Here is a 22,561-nt window from a genome sequence, read left to right as displayed (position 1 = left end):
ACTCTCACTCACTCTCTCACTCTCACTCACTCACTCAATCGCTCTCACTCACAAATAGAGACAGCCTGTTTGTAAGTTTATGATCACAATATATATTGATACTAAGAATTCACAACAGCATTTGAAAATTTGAGATACAACAAATCAATAAACAGCAGCATCAATACTACATCATTTCACAACTTATTCCTAACAAGGTCGTTATTTGACTCAAATTAGGTGCTTTTGGAGTGACAACAATAGTAAAATGTCCACAATGGACAATTCTCCCCTTTTAACAGGTGTCTGGCACTACAATTATAGAAGACTTTGTGAAGAATTCAATACCTTAAACTCTTATAACACAGCATGAAAAAGCTATTTACACGAATGTTTCAGTGGTACAAGGCCTGTATTGCATGATGCGGAATGTGGTAAGCAACAAATATTGCTGGGACGTTTTTTTGAGAAGATTTAAAGTGGCAACCCTGTAACTTTTCCAGTTTTTGTTTCTGTGCAAATCTATGGCATTCCACCACACCAAATCCAGATCTTACATATTTCCAACACACAAAATAATGTGGGTTTTGTCTTGTAGTCAGGTGACTGTATTTCATCAATGGGTACCCATCGTTGCTAACCAAATCTGAGAAGTAAAAAAATTCCATTTTCTATCTTTGTATGAACTTGAAAATTGGATTACACAACTCTCCAACCTGTGAAGCATTGCTAACACTACATCATAAGAAAAGCCTGGGAAACAAACCACTGATACTTTTAGGCATCAATTTTGTAAAATGACTAGAGAAAATATAGAGTATGAGAATTGAGGATGTGGCAGTGCAGTGAGGATGTGCTGTGGATGGCAGGTAGGTCGTAGGTCAGTGCAGAGCCTTCACGTCTTCTTGGTCTTCATGTTCTTCCCTCTGAAGTTGTCGTTCCACCTGCGGACACAAAAAAACAACTTTACATGTACATCACTGTTTCAACCATTCCTTGCCAATACACCTAGGCAGAATACATTGTAACGTACATGTACATGAGAATCATCAGAGAAGAACACAAGATACAAGTATGCTTGTATGTGTGAATGTTTTTAGGGCAATACAAAAGGAAATTTTGTGCAAGGGACAAGATAGCTCTTACAATTTTTCCCTCCGAAAACTGAGTACCCCAAGGGCGATACTTGGCCCACAGACTCTGTTTTGCTCTTGAGTTCAGCATCATTCCAGAACTTAGTATTCTCGTCATCATCACCACAGCTTGTCACTGTAACTCTCCAGTTCACATTCATAACAATCTGGAACAAACTGGACGTCGAGAGCAGGGCGTTGGGAGCTAACGCTTCGAGTCCAACTGACGCGGCAGCTTTAAGACAAGTTCATGCGCAACAGGTTCAACCAACATTTCAGTGTGGACATTCCGTGCTCTTGGGTGCTGTCGTGTGGCTGCACCTCCTGTCGCGCTACGAGGCCCCGTTAAGTCCAGTTATCATTGCTTTTAACATCATGTAAATTTGTATATATATTATAGTATCACTGTTTTGTATTTTGTATTTTTTTATGCACATTGTCTATTTATTTGTGGGCATGGTGGCCTTGAAAAGGTGCACTTAGGTGCACCTGTTCCACCATGCCCTCCATGTATATTATGTATGTGGTTAAGTGTAATAAATAAATAAAAAATAAAAATAAATAAATTCACACATATATTCTGAAAACCAACAAAATAAATGTGTGACAAGGGTTTTGAATGTAAGATGAGGAAAAATGAATTTACACAACAAACCTCTTCAAAGTCTGCCATGAGGTCCTCTTCACTAAGGCGATGGCCGAGGTCCACGTCGTCGTAGGATGAGCTGAGCCCGGTGCCGCGCCCGTCGTCATGGACGATGCCCAGCTCCGTGTCTGTGTCCAGCTCCGCCCCGTCCGGAGTCACCATGCTCATTCTGGAGATCTGACCGTCAGCTGGGAGTAAACAAGGGCAAATGGTAATGAAATGGAATTATGTGTCTAAGATCAGTTTTGAGCCTTCACTTCTGAGTTTTGTAAGGCTAGGAAATTTTATCAGTAAACATCATGACCAATTAAAAAAATTCCAAGACCTAAATACTCTTGAAAAAAAGACTCTTTCAGCAAAATTGCAACAAATATACATCAGATTTTTTTGAGTGTTAATGGCATTGCATTACAATTTAGCACATAAGAATGACACAATTTTCTAGTGTTGTATATTATTGCAGAACAGACACTGAATGCAGCTACAGGACGTTCCCAGGACTGCATATGCAGAACAAAGTCAATGGAAGAGAGAGACATTATTGCAGCTCAGCAAACCATTCCCATACCTAGGATACAAGAGTTTTCCTTTACACAACCAAACACACAAAAGTGCCACCTACATTGGCTAGTACATATAGCGGCGAGAAGCAAAACCTCAGTCAGAAGCTCTGAGGAAGGTGTCTGACAGACACCGAAACGCCAGCAAGGTAAACAGTTTGGTTGTGTAAAAGAAAACTTTAAGACTCGTATCCTATATTTTACCAACCTGATGAAGCTATTTTCGGGAACATTTTCCTACCTGTGATGCGTCCTGTCTGCGAGGCGAGTTCCCACTCCAGCTGGTCTAACGTTTCCCTGTCGTCCTGATCGTGATCGTCACTCAGCCGGTCGAAGTCCGCCAGGTTGTCGCCCAGCCTGGACTCTACGTTGCGCTCGTAGCCCTGGTCGTGAGACTCCGACCTCTCCGGGATGCTCTTGTCCACCTTGACCAGGTCACAGCTCTTTCTCCTGACGTCGCGCTGGTACAGGCTGATCTCGCTTCCGTCTTCCCCGTCATCGTAGTCCACGTGGTTGGACGGGGAGAGGGTGGTGCGGGGACTCCTCTTGCCCTCCTTGTTCCCCCTGCTGCTGGTCTGTTTCCTCTTTGGCTGCGGGGACGGCGACCTAATGATTCGGCACAAAAATGCTGTTTCTAATTGTGTTGGTTGAAGAGCTTCATCAATCACATAAAATTAGCAGTTAGTAGAATATTCCACAATCACAGTGACTGTTTTTGAAAGGTAGAAACACTGCACATTGTGTTCTCGTGAGACTAGATCACTCTGTGATCAAGATGTACAGTGGACATGGAAATTTGGAGGTACATGTACGTGTTTCTACCTTTCTATGACAGTCACTGAGGAATAATAGTGTGTTGGTTTTAATGATTCAGAATAAGTTGATTGTAAATTTTGACGTAATTCAGTTTTTACTGCAATAAAGCCAATACTGGTATGTTCTTTGCTTTATGAATAAACCAATCACTACCTTCTGAGGTCCCCCGACGGTGGTCTGTCGTCCTCCGGACATTGCTCCATCACCCCCTCCATCTCATCGCTAGACCACCTAATGATAATCATTATGATATGTTATTAATATCATTAAGTACTTTTTTTTTCAGAAACACAGTGATAAATACAGATGAAAGGACACGGACAAAGTGGCTGCAAACTCAAGTTAGGTACAACTTATATTCTCGCAGTCACTTTTACAATGGAAAAAAAATACTTTACAAGACGTTATGTTGATATATGTTCATTTTGAACAAGATTGAACTGTAATTGCCAACACAAAAAATTGTACTCACCCAAATTTTCAACTGTACAACTCCAACACAGATGAACTTTCAATATATGAATCATTTTATTACTTTGATTATATGCCAATAAACAAACAAACCTCCTGGGAGGGGGGGCATTCAGAGTGATCACCCCCGGCTCTGGGGGGGACACCAGCTCCTCGGCTTCGTCCTTCGGGGGGGAGAACCCGTCACCCCCCTTCAGGAAATCCTGGATGCCGAAGTCCATGAAGTGTATGACGGTGTGGTCGGCAACACTGCTCTCAGGTCTCCAGAAGGAAAAACCTACTGGAAACACAAATATGGCAGATATATTATACGAGATTCATGTAGTATTACATTTGTATGCTACATGTAGCTAGTTTATTGACACTTTCTCAGTTGACTTGTTTAGCCCAGAATTAAACAATTGTGGTGGTGTAGATTTGCTAGACTCCTTACATAAGGGATTCTGTAACATGTACAATGTCTTTGAAGTGTACAACATACATGACTTATTATGCACATTGATTGGTTGTCTAGGATTCTTGCATTTAGTTAACTAAAAAGTTCCCCCTGCAATGGTCAATACAGATGTGAACATACATTGTGCTGCATGTAATACATTGGATGCTTGTGCAATACTACTTACTACTACCACTACATTTTTGTGCCATCAAAATTGCCATACATTCTCTTTTTTTCAAATCATATATCTATGACCGGGATGGATAGAGAAATAGTTTGACTGGAAAGAATGCATCAACAATTCTGTGACCTAGCACCCATGACTACTAGTGCTACTGTTGTGTTACGCCGAAGGGCGGTTATACCAACTATACAGATACAGATATTGCATGACTACAATGTACTACCATGGATGGTACTACATAATATATCTACAGTGCAAGACCACTACTTCTACCACAACCTGTATCTACTATTACCTACTACTACATGTGACTACACCAAGGCTAAATCTACAGAGACTACTAGGACTACTGCATGACTACTTCTGCTACTGCATGACTACAAAATTAATGTACAATGTACTACATAATATACCTACAGTGCAAGACTACTACATGTACATTGTGTACTTCTACCACAACCTCTATCTACTATTACCTACTATGGTACTACATGTGACTACACCAAGGCTAAATCTACGGTGAAAAACTTAGGAAAAGAAAAACACACAAAGTCATAATGCCTGCAGTATACCTGTGGAGTCAACATCATCACTGCTACCTTTAAAAGTAGCATCAAGAATTTTCTTGTGATGTTCTGGGGGTTCAAGAATCTCGGGAGTTGCCGAATTCTCTGCTTTCTTCACTCCTACCAGGAAGAAGTCCGTCAGCCCTTCTTCGTAGCGGTGGAGTGGGTTTGTAGCCAGGCGACTTGTGGCCCTCAGAGCCTATAAGAGGGTCAAAAGAAAACTTCAGAATCTTCATCACTTACTCTCACACTCCCCCAGGCACCCACACACACACATGCACACACACACTGACTCTCAGGCCACCTCCCCACACATACTAGTACACACACTGAGTGTGACTATCAAGTTCATCCTACCCCCCCCCCACACACACACACACAAACACACACAAATTCACTGACTCTTAAGCTATCCCCTACTCCCTCCACTCACAGACTCCCATGCAAGCCACCCCCTACCCCCTGGGAACACTCACTCTTAACTCTAGATACATCTCAAGTCCCCCGCCACACACACACATTTACACAAACTGACACTCAACCCACCTACCCACTCAATACTTTTAACCCACTTACACTGAGTCACTCATGATGATACTGATGCTGTAGTTTAAAAAACTTATTCCCAAGTAAAAACTGACTTCACATTGGAAAATTACCTGTCATCAATCCGTAACAACGCATTTACGTTCATATTCTTGTAGTAATAGTTTCTTAAAATAGCTAGACTAACTGTATTGATCGCATAATGTCATTGTTGCCATATATTGTACAATGTATAACTGTCGAGCAATAAAGTTCATTCATTCGTTGATTCCATATAAGTCTGAGTAAACTGTAACAGGCCCTCCTACCTGTGAGGGCTGCGTAGTGATCCCCCCTCCTGGAAGTATTGGTTCCTGCCGGGTTGGAAGACTCTCTGCCCTTCTGATGGCGTGCATCCTCACCCTGGGTGTGTATGACTCTAAGATCATGGACTCGGACTGGGCTTTCCCTTTGGTCTGCCCCAGCTTTGTCCGAGAGATGGGTCTGCGCTGACGGCCACTACGCTGACGTTCCGTCGACGGCTTGCCTTCTGGTCTGGTCGGGGCGTGCGCTGACCCCCCACTTTTCTGCTGCTGAAGTTTCTGTTCCAGTCTCTCCCGCGAGGACTGTGATTTGGGCCTGCTCTGAGTCCCCCTTTTTGACGAGGCATCTTTGTCTGGAGTCTCTGGTTCTGGGTTGTGTTGCTCCGATTTTGGCACAAATGCTTCTTCAATTTGAATACTGTAGGAGAATAAAGTTGAAATTTTCATCCCTTAATTCCCTCTACTACATACAGTCAACAGGATTTGTAACAAAACAAAATTTCTAAGTTAAGAAAAGTTCATTATGTTTGTTTCAAACTTCACAGACCTTGAGGAAGACACAGGCCTGTATGTTTGTTGGGACAAGTCATCTCCCTCATCCACCATGTAGGAACTTGTTTCTTCAACTCCTGGGGTTGACATCACCTGCAACGTCACACATCGGGAACAAAGCTTAGCGCACAGATTCTGCTAAATCAACATTGGGACACTGTGTCTATAGTGCACGGTATTGGTAGGTGGAGAGCATCCTTTCCTTCCACTGACTATGACCTCCCCAACCAAAGTCAGGTACCCATTTTACACCTGGGTGGAGTGAGGAAAGTCCTGTAAACTGAAGGGCACTTGTCTTGACAGCAAGACCTCTTGGTCTCTTGTCTTCCTAGCATACCCATTTAATGCCATTCAATGCCACCAATACAAAATAATAGACATTACCTTGAAGTAGAAAATATATTGTACTAGATACAGAACATTAAACAGGACAACTGACTTTCAAAATAGTGAATGAAATAGTATCATGATATGTCTGAGGACAAAAGAAATAAGTTTCTATGGCCTGAGCCTGTGCCTTACCCCTGATAACTCAGTGATGTGCACGTCTGTGTCCTGCCTGCTGTAGTCAGGTGGAGACTGTTTGCTGCTGCCCTGGTGGTGGAACATCTGCCTGATACGCTGGTGTTCCTCCTCTTCATCTGGATACAGAACAACAAAAAGGTTATTCAAAGACACTTTAAGCTGTTAAATACTGAATAGGAACTACTGAACAAAGACTCCTACTAACTAAAGAATTGAAGAATTGAATTGAAGAAAGACACTGTCACTACGCTGCGTGCTTGCAAAGCAAAGTGTGTGCAAAGTTTCTTACCTGACAAAAAGAAGATTTGTTGGTCATCGTCCTCCCAGGCCTTCCTCATATTCCCATTGGCTTGGTCTGATGTGGGGAGGGCAGGGACGTCCTCTCTACAGGACACAAAAAAAACAATACAGGGTTGAAACTCAAGCACTCTGTTTAACACTAACATGAGGAGATCTTTTAAGAGTAGGAAAAGCAAAAAAAAGCAAATAAATTACTTTCATTACTTGTATTGCATACTGAAACTAGAATGAAATAGAAATGTAAATTTTGGTTCTTTGACAAAAATCTTGACAGGCCAAGCTATGTTGCATTGTGAAATTACATGTACATACATGTACATGTAACATTACAATGTATTATCTATCTGACCTCCTGTGTTTCCTGAGTAACAGTTTGTCCATGTAGCTGATGGAGTGTTGTTGGAAGTGGATCTCCACAGGCGTGGTCGTCCTTCTTCTGTCATCTGCTGTCCCACAGCCAGAGTCTGACACTGAGGGGAACAACAACGGCGTTGGTGAAGGTTAGACATTCAGGTAATAAGCTACGCCCAAAAACAGTCACTCAAGCAACAAAATATGATCCTGGAAATGGTCAGTCGTTCCTTATAACAGTCAGACGCACTTATAAACCTGAGAAATACTGTTGCTGACGAAAGGTATTGGATGCTACCTGAAACATCTGATTGTTTACAAAAATATAATATCCACTTACTTGAGTAACTGTTTTTTGTGAAACAACAAGTGGCGTTGATTCTAAATGTTAGACATAATAAGATACACAAGAAAACTGTAAAGTTAGTGATACTCAAGTAACTGGTACTCAAAATCTATCCAGTTGCTTGAGTAACAATTTCCTTGTGCAAGAGCAAGTGGATTCAGCACAAAAGTGTTTTCTGTGTACTGAGGGTGAGGATACAAATTTATTTCCATATGAAATTCAATTACTGTGACAGAAATTTACTTCAAATTCATCATCATTGTATTTGACAGGTGGCTCAAAAATGATGAATTATCTTTGGTTGACCTTGCTGCTTTTGATTGATGTGCCCAAAACATGATATTCAGAAAACTGGAAATAAAATTCTCCTGACTCCTGACCATACTTATAGCATTATATATTCACTGAAAAGCATTACCTTTTTGACATTTACTGGAACACGTCACATATTTGACAGGTGTACAGGTTTGACTTTTAGTGTTCAGATTTGGCAGGTAGATGTATGCTGAATGACAGGTGTCTAAATTTGACGGGTGTACTGTACAGCTTCCAACATACACAAACTACTATAGTCAAAAAACAATACTTATGAAGATGAATCTCTCCCAGGCAGCCTGCACCGACCTTCCACACTTGTCCTCCTGTCCCCTCCCTGCTGACTGCCTCCCTCTTGTTTGGTTTTCCCCGCTGACTTGCCGGCTCTCCACTCCGACAGGGCCTGCTGGAACGACGCCGCGCTCGCCGCCTCGTCATACTCCCCCTGGAGCAGCGCAGAATCCTCCAAGGAACCTCCGGAAGAGGAGGAGGCTCCTACTGGACTTGTTCTTCTCCCTTGGTCTTCCATCTAACATGACATGACATAACATTCAATTGTCATAACATGAGGTTGGGAGTTCGAATCCTGGCTGTTGTCACTCATCCTGTATGCACGCTACTAGAAAGGCTTGCATTCCTTAGGAGAGGACGTTAAGCCATCGTTGACACAATCATCATGATCTCAGACAAAGTACTTGCTGAAAAGAGCTAGGGGAATTTCCCTGGTACAAGTTACTACTACAATGGACCAGTCCTGTAAATACTGTACATTGCATCTGCCTTCTCTGTCACAACCAGCAGGAGAGAAGCTCTTCAGTGATCTAAACTACATGAAAAAAACTCTTTCTAAAGAATTTCTATTATAGGACAATGAACCTGTAAATGCTGTACGCACACCTCTGTTCCCTGTCACAACAAGTGGAAGAGTCACCGTGGCTCTTCAGTGACCTAAACTATTTGAAAAGAGCTGTACATACATGTAGCATCCAATTTCTCTGTCACAACCAGTGGAAGAGCGGCTCTACAGTGAGCGAAACTTTTTTTTTCACAGTTCGTACGTGTTTCTTTAGTATGGACGGCATCAGACAGAAGGAACATGATTCGGGGGAATTTAAATTGGCACTTAATTTCCTGTGAAGTGATCCAAGGTGAGAAGGCCGGTCCGTGCCCTGACCTTATCACACACGGCAGCCTTCCTCTGACAACTGTGATTTCCCAGGGATAGACTCAGGGGTGAGGACCATGACCAGGCTGCTACAGGGGTTTCCTCAGAACCTGAATATTTTTCCTGTCATCTCAGCATAACCTATGCTTACCACAATGTGTCACAGCACTGTGAAGCTGGTGTGTTTCGCTGAGGGGCGGTTATACCGGCTGAAACCAGTTCTAGCCAGCAATCGTCTTTCCTTCATTTGACGAAATTTTGCTGCTCATGACAGACGAAATTTTGTCCAATCTCTCATCTTTAACGGACAAAAATTGACATGTAAAGATATGGAAAGAGATGTTATTAAACTATGCTTAGTCTACCAGCAAAATCTGTCCCTCAAAATGCAGGAAATAGCATTTCAGAGGTTCATGATTTCAACATTTGCCAGGGGAAAATGCCTCCAGACCCCCCTCTTCAGCACTTATATGTAACATGCATGATCGAAAAAATTGAGAGGTAAAAAAAATTTGCTGACTGATGCATCAATTCAGACTGTCAAGATGACAAATTACATCTTTGCCGATCATTTAAGCCTGAAGTCAAACTGTCAAATAGCAGACTGATGAATATTGGGAAAAATTTGAGCTAGACAAAGAAAGCAACAAGACTCCAAACAAAAGTATACTTATTGTCAGATCTAATCATGTTTTTTTTTAATTATTAATAACCCCTGCAGTATCAGTGGCAACAGACGAGATAAGTAGCCTAGATTGGTGCACTAATCCTTTAGCATTTAAAACAAAAGGGAAATCAAACAATGAAAAAACTAATTTGAACTGCCAGATTGAAAAATGGAGGAAGATAATCCAATTAAGTACTGTCACACATGCTTCTAAATTTATGTTCATCCCATTGATGTTGTTAATTTCATAACACAAAGGCTTAACTTTTTATATATGAGAACTCAAAATACCACCTGCAGCCTATACATGTAGTTTGCAGGAAATTTTCCAGATTGTAGGAAAAATGTGTACATGTACAATTGAGCAACTAGGAGTCTTAAAGGCATCCAATGCAGTTTTTAGGGCTTGGAAACCCAATTTTTCAAAGCCAATATTCTATAAGTCATTTATCTAATTAGTATATACTGAGTTAAAATTACACTAACCCAATGTATTGACCCTCGTGGAGCAAAAATACTTAAAATTCTGATGGAAAATGGTTACTGGAAGAGCCCTTGGCTTATTTTTATGGTACCACCCATAAAATAAAGGACTCATCTTGGGGCTTGTTTTTACAGTATTAAATACATGATGACTTTTGTATGAAATACTGATTGAAATGGGCTAATGTGAAGCAGTGTGTGTCAATATCGAAAAGATTGCCTCATTTAGAATATTTCCAGTTTTGCTGCTCTGAAATTGCATTGGATGCCTTTAAATTTACAAAGAAATATTCAGAGTACATACTACTATGACTCAAGTATCACCTGAAGCAGAAAAATGGAATTTCAAGCCCTGCGGAAGCTGGGATTGTGAAGATCCTATATCATTTCATACTCACTTCTTTACTCTCCACCTTCTTCTGTTTCCCCAGCTTGCTTAAAGACGGTGTCCTGTGTAGATAAGACACACACACATGTAGACGGCATTGAAAGACAGATGAGTAGGATCATCACACATAAGAACATCCAACACATGTGCTGAATGATGCTTCAAGGTAGCGCAGCTTACAAATGACACAGAAAACTCTTTGTGGCAAACCTACACGTGGTAGCACAAGATAAGGGAACAGACTTAGCAGCTTGCTGCTTTCACTAAAATGTAATGCTTTATCATCGATTCGGTAAATTATAACTTGAGGTTGAACAGCACTGTCTTAAATTACATACATTGTAGTATGGACTTATCCAAACTTCATACATAACTTACAGTCATTTTTTTTTTCTTTCAGCCACATAACACCTAATTTATTGTTTTTCAGCTTTGTCACTACATTTTCCCTTCTGGATTCACACAAAAAAACACAGATTTAAGTCAGGATGAGAATTGTGGCTCCAACAGCTGAAGAAATTCCTTGTCCTCCTAGCTACAATGTAGATGTTACAGTTTTTCTACTTCTCAATGCATTAAAATTACAATACTTTAATATATGATGTAAAAATGCTACATACATCTTTCTGGCACTCTGAGACCCTGACGATGGACTGCTTCCCTCCTGGATGAGGAAAAAAAAGGGAATAAAAAATTAAACACAAGTTACTGTAGATGAAGACGTACACCATTATGTGCAAAATGCTACTAATAAAGGGAACAAACAGTAAAAGAAGTTCAGGGGACAACATCTTGGAATTGTATATGGAAGTAAAAAGAGGTGAAGCTAAACTCATGGCCTTTTTGAGACCATAAGGGCAGTGGGTTGTTGAACCACACATGTGTCTAGCTGTATAGGGCATAGTATTTGAGGGCAGAGCCCATCTACTTCCACCACTTTTTACCTCCCTAGCCAGGAATACAAGGATTCAAACTCATGACCACTCAATATCTGCTTACCTAGCCACTCAGCCAATCACCACCACACATATGTGAGCACTAGGCCCAAAACACACTATTCTTACCTTATAGGGGATGGCATTGTGACTGCGCAGCGCCCCCTTCATGTGGAACTGAGCAAAGCAGGCTGTGCAGTAGACCTCCCCACAGTCCTCACATAACTGTGGACGATACAGTACAACATCCTGTCAGCATTCACAAACTCAACACATTTATGTGTGACCTTCACGGCATGTACCGTTAGTATAGCTGTATAAGTCACGATTCTGCATTAAGCTATTCTGTCAGCCGGTTATTTCATTTTAGCGTAAGAAATGAAATTCTACGATGTAATAGAACGTGACAACTGCGTTTGCATCCTGAATTTCTTGGTGTCCTCTATCCACACATAGAAACAGGTCTGTCCTTGGTGCTGAACACCATCCACACATAGTAACAGGCCTGTCCTTGGTGCTGAACACCATCCATAAATGGAAACAGGTCTGTCCTTGGTGCTGAACACCATCCACACATAGAAACAGGTCTCTCCTTGGTGCTGAACACTATTCACACATAGAAACAGGCCTGTCCTTACTGCTGAACACTATCCACACATAGAAACTGGTCTATCCTTGGTGCTGAACACCATCCACACATAGAAACAAGTCTGTCCTTGGTGCTGAACACCATCCATACATGGCAACAGGTCTGTCCTTGGTGCTGAACACCATCCACACATAGAAACAGGTCTGTCCTTGGTGCTGAACACTATTCACACATAGAAACAGGTCTGTCCTTGGTGCTGAATACTAACCACACATAGAATCAGGCCTGTCCTTGGTGCTGAACACCATCCACACATAGAAACAGGTCTGTCCTTGGTGCTGAACACCATCCACACATAGAAACAGGCCTGTCCTTGGTGCTGAACACTATCCACACATAGAAACAGGCCTGTCGTTGGTGCTGAACAATATCCACACATAGAATCAGGCTATTAAACCTGTACGTTATCAAGCAAATTTGAGTAAAAGTATGTTAAGGTCATATCGTCATTATGACATATTAACGCTTGCACATATATATACGTACCAGGTAAAACAAAAAAGGGCTGTTATCATAAATACAAATGGTACATTTAAAAGATAATGCAGAAGAATGTAGTAAGTAGAAAATCATGGCCAAGCCATATTACTGTTACAGACAATCACTGTGCAATAACAACATCAGGCATCTTATTACAAGTCTATGCACATGTCTCTTGGAGGAAACCGTGAAATACTCAGAGCAGACTGTATCAACTCTATCTATTTGAATGCTTGAACAAATGCATGAATATTCAGGGCTTGAAATACTGGGTGCATGTGCACCTTAGTACACCCAAAATTGGAGCTGTGCACCCAATTTTTTTCTGTGGTTGCACTGGTACACCCAAATATTTTTGTAGGTATTTTTGTACATAATGATAATAGTATGCAGGATATTCTTGGCATCTGAGCATCAGAAAAATAATAAAATCTTTGTTGTAGTAAGATTTTTAAGTTAGCTCCCATTTCAGATTCAAGCTCAGAAGAGGAGCAGTAAGATCTGTAATTAGGTTTTGTTTTATATGGTGCATCTAATTTTTTAGGTTGGGTGCACCAGTGCACCTATTCCAAAAAATGAATTTCGAGCCCTGATATCTGAATAGCCCAAGACCTTGAACGCCAGTATAATTGTCTCTTAAGATCAATTTTCGATGGTAAGCCTCAACACTGGAGTCCTCTGGGACATGACCCACCATTACGGATCAGTACAGGATAATTAGGTACAAGTAAAACACTACAATCTTTCTCAATCTATGTACTAATAATCTGGGATATGATAAGTTCGCTACTTCTCTTTATTTCAATGCCCTTTAACTCAAATGGCTTAGATCTTCCAGGGTTCGTAAAAAAATTAAAACACATATAAAATGGTAAATAACACACATGGCACAAATTTAAAATAATTTAAGGATAATAAGTTTCCCCTAGTCATATTAATCTGGTCATTACAAAGCTATGTTAGAGGCTATCATAATGATATAAGTTAAAATTATGTTTCACATATGCTGGTAATGCACTGTCAAAAATGCCTTTTCTTGTTTTTTGATTTTCAGTACACACTGCCACTGAGAATATATATCTCTTTGCAAATGGTGCTGAACAGTAACCACACATAGAAACAGGCCTGTCCTTGGTGCTGAACACCATCTACACATAAAACAGGCCTGTCCTTGGTGCTTAACACTATCCATACATAGAAATAGACCTGTCCTTGGTGCTGAACACTATCCATACATAGAAACGGGCCTGTATTTGGTGCTGAACACCACCCACACATAAAACAGGTCTGTCCTTGGTGCTGAACACCATCCATACATAGAAACAGGCCTGTCCCTGGTGCTGAAATCTTTTACAAGAATTTTAATCTAGAAATAAATTAAAATAAGTTAAAATTTTTTAATAATATAGATAAAATTTTTCATTGAGAAATATATAAGATTATATTTAAAGTGAAAATTGATAAATATATATTTTAGACTAAACTCTTTTATTCCTGAATTTTCCTTAAAAAATCTGAGGTAACTTTCAGACAGTTCAATCTCCATGTGAGATTTCCTTTTCATGTGTATAAATGTGACCTGGGAATATTCAACATGCTCCATGATAGATTTCCTCGGGATGCAATTCTTTTTCCATGCTACACTGTACATGCTACATGGAACATTCAGCATATCACATATACAAAGCCAGCAAAGATGCATGAACCATTCAATTTACCTCTTGGCCCTCGAGTTTCTGTTTTTCAGCTCAAAGCGCTCGCTTGAAACCACTCTTGAACCCCCTTGGGTCAAAGGAGCCGGTAAAATATGATCAAAATTCAGCGAGGCCCAGAGAGCCAACACCCCGAATCATTACTTGTGATAAGTAATTTACAGACAGACCCACTCTGAAGTCAGAGTCATTGGCCTTAGAGCTGATGACATGCATAGTAACACAAGTTAACTCTCATGCAGGGCTCGATATACCACCTGCAGGTTAATCCAGGTAAAATTGAGGCTGTGGAAGTACTGCTGATGTCTGTATACCTGCACCTAACCTGCACTGGGCCATGACAACAACAAAAACAGCCCCAGACACTAGACATAAGATCAGCATGCTCAAAGATGCTGTGTATTGTGTTTAATACCAAATTAGCATCAATGAAGACAGCGACAGAGAAATTAGTAAAATTAAAAATTGTTACTATAACAAAATGTAGAAACATTTTTTTCTGATCAGTCAATTTCAAATGAACTGAAAGGCAAAGAAACAATAATTATTACAGTAATGGTACTATAACAAAATGTAAAAACATTTTTTTCTGAAAGGCAAAGAAACAATACAGTAGTGCAGGTAAAACTTGTCTGGTGCAAGTAATTTTGAATGTTGCCTACACTAGGTACAGGTATGCAGAAAAAGCATTTCGAGCCCTCCTCATGCCATGCATGTGCAATACACAGGCAAGGTTACCGTAATACTTTGTGCACCAACCTTGTATCATCCAAGATGTATAAATTCCAATTTATCAAAGATAAGACCCTACATTGAGAGTTGAGTCAGTGCGATGTTTGAAGACACCTGTGTGTCATAACATAACGATGATTAAGGCCAGACCAATTTAATTTGTTGGTTCTCAGATTTTTTCAGAAAAAATATGAAGCGACAGGGCGAAAAAAAATAAAAATAAAAACAGGTCTAGGCATCCTATTATAGGCTTAAACGCTACAAAATGAGCCATGAAGTCAACACAAAAGGCTGGGTTAAAATTTAAACATTGAATTTTGAACTTTTAATCAAACCACTGCAATGATAGATGGGAAAACTGTAACAACTAGGAAGAAAAGGACTTTCCTCAACTGTCGGGGGGGCAAAACATGAGCATTTTTCAGTTGATTCAGGACCAGAATCAAAATTTTTTTTTTCAAATCAGAAAAAAACGAAGAGGCGAATCCGAGAACCAACAAATTAAATTGGTGTGGCCTAAAATCAAATTTTACTGGTTAATCTGGTCTGGAATTACACACATTTTATGCATTGTACTCATATACATGTATATTCATAGACACTTTATAGACAATGTCAGTGATAAAAGTATCAAACACTGTATAATACTTTTCGACAGATGACTCATCGGGTAATTGCTTCATGTAAAGTTGCATTAGCCTGAAATGTAAATTATTATATTTTATAGGAAGCACAGATTCAATAAATCTGCATCCTTTAGCAGTACTATAATTCTACTTTTATGAGACGTCCACTCTTTGGTTTGGTACTACATTCAATAATCACAGACTATATATAAAATACACATTCTGACATCAACTCTGATAGAATCATATGCTTTATGGCTTAAAATACCCTAAGAGATGACATACAGAAAACAATGGGCTATCAAAGAAGTAAAACAGAACTATTAACTGAACCTCTTCACAAATTGATTTTCATAAAAATCTGATATGATTTTATGCAAAAGATTTTTCTTTGGTATAGCAGTGTTATACACATAAGATTTGTGAACATAGCCAATTCTGTGCATGATACAATTCTGTGCTCCTTGTAAATAATTTTGTGCATATATAGAATTTTTTTCCACGTACAAAATCTCATACCAGACACAATTTTGACCTGTGGCTTCATAAGAAACATGAAGATATTCCATCTATGGCTTAACTATGGACCCAAACTCGACTAAGTCTGCAAAACAATTGCCTACCGAGCACTACACAGGTAACAGATCACATTCCTGACAACTGAACAAATTGTCCTACAAAGCTGACAATCTCCTAGCATGGAAATCAATGTGCGAGAATAGCAGAGTTGTAGGATTACCTGTGTACGATTGCCTCAGTGCTACGGCGTCCTAATAAAAAGGTCGACTGAGGGGCTGGGTAGCTGCAGTGTTATTGCAGTAGGACATACCGACAATGCACTTCACTACATTGAAAGCTAAAAGGCAATTTGCAAGTCTCCGAGCAGCCCAAACCCTGATGTAAGTGGAATACTAAGAAGGTAGGAGGGTACTGAGAGAATACAGATGAAGCGTATAGGTACAGGCATGCATGTACTAGTATATGATCAATACTACAACTCATGGTCACAAGAGGGTTGCAACAAGGTAAACAACATTGAACTTCATGTACTAAATCATGTGTATTGTAGTATATTTTACTCAAGGTTGTTTAGATTAGGCTCCACATGTGTTAAGCCTGATAATTCAGCTTTTCAATCAATATTTTTGACTATCAAACAGGGAATCATCTCACATGTAAGTACTTAAATCTTAGTGGATGGATTTGATAAAGCTGTAGTACTTAAAATATAATAGGCATACTATGCATTTATACTACAATTAAAGTACTGAAGGAATCATTTTATAATTGCAATGTAAATAGTATATGTCATCACTGATAACATTAGCAAAGCAACGTGGCAAGGGGCTTGTATTTAACTAAATCTTGGGAATTATTCTATTAATACTACAGCTACAGAGGTGAAATAAGAATCAGTTATACATGCAAGTTAGATGTAATTCAATAAAAGTATAATTCAATCATTCCATATTCATGATATAGTGCTGGTTTGCTTCTAAAAGAAATTTGGTAAATGACAAAGATCTAAGGACAATTTGCTTAAAGTTAAACATATAATAAAATTTAAAAAAAAACTCAAAATATGCTTAGAATATTAATAGACCCCTTCAGTAACACCATTCACTATGTATGATAAATTATGCAACAATAAAAGTTGGCCTCAACTTACTCACTTGAATTGCATGCCAATGTATTCTAGGTCCACAGTAAACAAAGTATGTGAAGGTGACTTTAGTATGTAGTAACTGTACATCAATATAGACATGAAATAATTTGTGATTCTTATGCACAAGGTTGCCGAAGTCTACCAAGATATATTTGAAAGTACAGCTATAATGACAAATTATGATTAATCCTACGAGGACTAAGCTATAATGACGAATTATGATTAATAAGCAAAATCCAAGATTCATGTAAAACCATGGACTTGTAGACGTGACATGGCAACTTTTTTGCTTCTTTATGGGCACTTGGGTGCCAGTAACATAATCAACCACCATCACACAAACACATGCCGGCCTTAAGCTCTGCTCAACTCTCTGAATGTCAATTTCCCATCCTCCGGGCATTTCAGCTAAGGAACAGTCTCAATGACAGTTGTGATCAACTTTACGACATGCATGATTGTAAAGCGTGGAACAAATTAACTATACGTCAATGCAACTCCAGTTGTCGTTTCTGATAAAATAGAAAATTTAATGTTCTGGTAAATTCTTATGTCAGGACAACTATTGCCAGCATGGATTTATTCTACTGGGGATTGAAATTTGGCTATAGCTACCAAAACATGTAGTATAATGTCATAAAGATTAAATCTAATGCTGCACAAATTTACTTGAATGTAACTTCAAATTACTGGTTTTTAAACTTAAAAAAATTCTTCTGCTTAATTAGCATGAATCTAGGAGAGGAGGAATCTACAAGACTGCAGTAAAATTGGATTTTAAAAAAAATATATTAGGCCACACCAATTTAATTTCTTGGTTAACGGATTTGTCTAGAAAAATAATGGAGCGGGCGGGCGAAAAAAAATAAAAATAAAAACAGGCCTAGGCATCCTATTATGGCCCAAAATGGTACGATAGGAGCCATGAAGTCAACATACCAGGCTGGTTCAAAATGTAAACAATGAATTTTGAACTTTTAATGATACTACTGCATTGAAAGATGGAATGACTGTAACAAGTAGTAAGAAAGGGACTGTTTTCAACTGTTCAGGGCAAAAGTTGAGCATTTTGCAGTTGATTTTGAATTTTTATTTTTATTTGCAAATCAGAAAAAATGAAGCGGCGAATCCGTTAACCAAGAAATTAAATTGGTGTGGCCTTACTTTGCTGTGAATTGCTGTAAGCTGCAAGAAGGTTTTGTAGAAACAAAAAGTAAAATATGACTGCACCATTCTGAATCATTTATTTGAATTGAAGGAAGCCATTTAGGCATGTTGATCAGTGGTGCCAGGTGGCTAACTTTGAGTATTGTGAACTGAGGAGTTCAGGTGTAACACCCAATAGCACTCACTTTTTCCCACTAAATGTTGGCCACTCACATGTACAATCATTATACATTCAAGCAGTCGTATAGATAGAGGCAGATATAGAATGTGCCAGCTTGATTTGCAGAAGATAATAAACTTTTGGCAGAATTCATCTGCATGTATTTTTCTATAAATTAGAATAAATTGTTTCCCCTACAACTAGTACAAGTAAGGTTTACCCCACTCCAGAATTGGTCATTCTGTATTAATTACTGTATAATGGCATTCTGTCTGAAAGAAACAATTTATTCTATTCCTACAATTTACGTATACAAATGTCATGTATGTTGAAATTCTAGAGTAGGAAAAACCATACTATGTACAATTACATAATTATATATTGCCAGTATATAAGAATCATAACATTTCAGGATTTATAAAGAAATAAATTAATGACAATTGTGCAAAAACTAAACCATGTGCCATTATATTACTTTATTCTGTGAAACACATTTATTCGAGTTATTTGCAGTACAGTTACTTGTAAAAGCAGACCTTGGGATAAAGCAGAACTTACTGAAATAAAAGACTTACGGGTTCTTGGTTAAACATAGCATATTGTCATGACTGAATGCATGAAAAAATTTTGCACTTACCAAAACTGCCTTCTTGGCCTCACACTGTCCACACGGTGTGCCCTTGACCCTGGCAGTGGATGTTGTGTTTGCCAGGAGGGACGCAGAGAAGGAAGACCGTACAGAGGTCTTCTGCACCGGCTCTGCGGAGTGCACACACAATACACTCAGGTTATATTATCACCATAAATTGCCCCTTGTATAGTAGAGATAGACTCATATTTTTTAGCCATGTATTAAGTATATTTCCCCACTTTAGTTATTTGACTAGTAAAGAGAAATTTGTATCCCTTTTACCTTTTGATAAACCTACTCTAAGTAATCTCACAGCCGCATATATCCATACAATCACTACTAAGCGAGATGAAGCCGAAAAGAATAGAAATTAGACATTTGTTTACACTCTTATATGTTCATATATTTGTAATGTACATGTTTATGTTCATGTTCTGTACCCATGCGACCTGTACTTAGTTCTGTAGAACACAAATGTACAGTAAAGGTCTTCATTCATTATTCACATCCTCAACCAGGGCTCCAAATACCAACTGTGTATGCAGGTTACCGAAGGTAAAATTGGAGCTGTGAAGGTATTTCTGATGTCTTAACCCATTCATGTACTGGCTTTATATCTACTTTACATGCAGGTGCATGTGTATCAGATTCTATATTGTCATCAAATATGAAGTGTAAATGTTGTGTCTGTCAAACACACATTTCCATTGTCTCTTTTACACCTGTTTTCAGTTGACTTGTTTGTCAGCACCAGAACTTCAGCACCATGGACAGGGGAAGCTGTATTATTGCTGGCTGCAGATAATATAGTAATGGTTTCTAAACAGTTTTTATTGTGATCCACACTTCGTAAATTCTGAGTGTTGCAGGTAAAATTTGTCTGGTACAGGTAACTTTCAAATGTGCAAAAAAAAAAAAGAATTTAGAGCCCTGAAACCACATTATATCCTCAATCCTTAATACTTTCTGGATGGCTACACTACAGAATGCAGATTTTTTACTTCCTTGACATCCTTTAGACACGGACATGTTGATAACATTTGGTTGGCCACGAATACTTCCTCATGCATGTAGTACAGAGGTAGACCTTCACATTCGGTAGCTTTCAAACGAATGTGAATGTTTGAGGTATCAGTATTCCAGCAGGTTGCGATTCCCCTGGTCCATTACGGTGACTCTTATTGTTAAGCATAAATACTACAGGGAATTACACTGAATAGATGAGTAGAAAATGAAAAGTGCAGAACTTTGATCACGTCATAGAAGCATTTACGCAAGAAGAGCCCTGTTATGTTACATGTACGCATATGTACCATGTATATGTGAGTAGAAAGTATAATCAATGTACTAGTCTGGTCAAAGGCTCTCTGTGTTTTTGCCAAGAAATTGAATGAGAAGCAGACTCATAGTTCATCCATATGTAAATTGCTTGAAAGAAAACTTGGCATCCTTCAATACAGGAACTCACTACATCGTACATGTCAATAAGTACCAAGAAACATGTCTGGCTTTCCCTTTGGCACGCATTTTCTAAAAAAAAACGTATGCAAAAATTTACCTTCAAGTTGGAAAAAAGTTCTCACTGGTAGTAGTATGCAATGCCATATAAAAAGAACTTTTCTCCAAGATAAATTCTATTATTGGATTGCATGCTGCCTGGATTGACCTTGACTGTGAAAACATGATACAAAACTTAACGCATGATTTTTCCTTGCCCCTTCCAGGAACCAACTATTATCAAAATATCTCAAGCAGAGAGAGAAGAAAGTGAAGTTTGTATGAAGCTGAATGGATGATTCAGGATGCATGGTCCGTAACTAATACATAGTGGTTACATACCCACAGAGGGGGTGGGAGTAATACATGATGTACATGTATGTCATAAAGAACAGCGAGCCCAGGTCATTGACATTACATGCTGTGGGAAATGCAGTGCAGCTGTGAATCATCATTTTTTAGACAAGCGAGACGTTTCCACTGTTTGGGGTTTGGAAATTTTTTTATTTATTTATTTATTTGATGATATTTATTTATTTATTTATTTAATAGATGCTGGTCTAAATACTTCCAAGGACAGAAAGGCACGATGGCAGGATAGCTGCTGAGAAGTGATTATTACATGGCAAATTGATGATTGGATTAAAAGATTAGGTACAACATTGAGAACAGGCATACAATCATTTTTAACAGGATACAGGCAGCAATCATCGATTCAGCTTTGATTCTCAGAGTCCCCTGCTTGATTTTCTGAGCACAATTACAATGTAGCATTACCCCCAACAGCACAATTTTTTGCTCCATTAACTATCTGTCAAGAGCCAAGGAATTAAATTGGTGTTGCCTTACAATAATAAATTGGGCAGTAAAAAATGTTAGACTGAAAATAATAATGTTGACTCCTTGAATATTAAATGACAGTCCCTGTAGCTGTGAAAAAAATTATTTTGCCTTCACCGGAACTTGGCTGCTTGAATCCGTCAAAACTTAAAGCTGCACCTTTTTCAAAAGTACTAATAGTAATACTTCACTCTGTGTGCATATCCGCCATTCATCATAGCAGTGCCCTTACCAACACAGTCATTATAAATAGGCTATTCCTCTTTATCTGGAGCCAGCCATATGGCAGCAGGAGAGATGAAGCCTGGCAGGGGGTGTTAAAGTCAATGTCTACAGACTCAAGTGCCCCCAAGTCCTCTTTTAAGGACATTCACTCTGAGCTTGACTTTCAGGCATTCTGCGCAATGTCACTGCATATACGGGACATGTTAAATCTCTTCTGACATATATAAATAGTCTTATAAAGTACAACGGTGCAACCATGCAGAGAAAATGCATGTAAAATACAGGCTGTTATCATTCTAGATGTATGTATTCATCTAGGAGGCAGAAGAAAGTCCTTGGATTTGAGTTACATTTTATGTCTACAGTGATTTAAGAGCATTTCAATGAAATGCCATTTTCAACCTTGTCCGATGCTTCCTGAATATTCTATTACAGCGTGTGTGTGGGGAGGGGGAGGGACATGTAGTGGGCGTTCTATATGCTTCTAGAGGACATTCATCTTAGTTA

The 22,561-nt window shown here is 39.1% G+C and overlaps 1 protein-coding gene across 4 annotated transcripts in view; it reads right to left on the bottom strand.

The window, feature by feature from the left end:
- Positions 1 to 99: 99 nt before the first annotated feature.
- LOC109463965 overlaps positions 100 to 22,561 on the bottom strand; it is a 28,632-nt gene continuing 6,170 nt past the window's right edge. Inside the window, exons 6-21 of one of the 4 annotated variants that reach the window (XM_019760882.1) lie at positions 19,499 to 19,620; positions 11,799 to 11,894; positions 11,355 to 11,398; positions 10,745 to 10,796; positions 8,341 to 8,560; positions 7,369 to 7,489; positions 7,009 to 7,103; positions 6,717 to 6,835; positions 6,190 to 6,287; positions 5,649 to 6,060; positions 4,801 to 4,993; positions 3,699 to 3,885; positions 3,288 to 3,365; positions 2,560 to 2,924; positions 1,768 to 1,946; positions 100 to 923 (exon numbers count right to left, since the gene is read on the bottom strand). In XM_019760882.1, the coding sequence (XP_019616441.1) occupies positions 861 to 923; positions 1,768 to 1,946; positions 2,560 to 2,924; positions 3,288 to 3,365; positions 3,699 to 3,885; positions 4,801 to 4,993; positions 5,649 to 6,060; positions 6,190 to 6,287; positions 6,717 to 6,835; positions 7,009 to 7,103; positions 7,369 to 7,489; positions 8,341 to 8,560; positions 10,745 to 10,796; positions 11,355 to 11,398; positions 11,799 to 11,894; positions 19,499 to 19,620 (2,444 nt within the window). In that variant the 3' untranslated portion in view covers positions 100 to 860. The remainder of the gene's footprint in view (positions 924 to 1,767; positions 1,947 to 2,559; positions 2,925 to 3,287; positions 3,366 to 3,698; positions 3,886 to 4,800; positions 4,994 to 5,648; positions 6,061 to 6,189; positions 6,288 to 6,716; positions 6,836 to 7,008; positions 7,104 to 7,368; positions 7,490 to 8,340; positions 8,561 to 10,744; positions 10,797 to 11,354; positions 11,399 to 11,798; positions 11,895 to 19,498; positions 19,621 to 22,561) is intronic. The other 3 variants (XM_019760883.1, XM_019760884.1, XM_019760886.1) reach the window with 3 other exon arrangements.

The sequence above is a fragment of the Branchiostoma belcheri genome, unplaced genomic scaffold (genome assembly GCF_001625305.1).
Source record: "Branchiostoma belcheri isolate BF01 breed outbred unplaced genomic scaffold, Haploidv18h27 scaffold13, whole genome shotgun sequence".
NCBI classification, from domain to species: Eukaryota; Metazoa; Chordata; class Leptocardii; order Amphioxiformes; family Branchiostomatidae; genus Branchiostoma; species Branchiostoma belcheri.
Note: the sequence above shows the minus strand (reverse complement) of the source record. Positions and strands in the feature narration are given on the sequence as shown.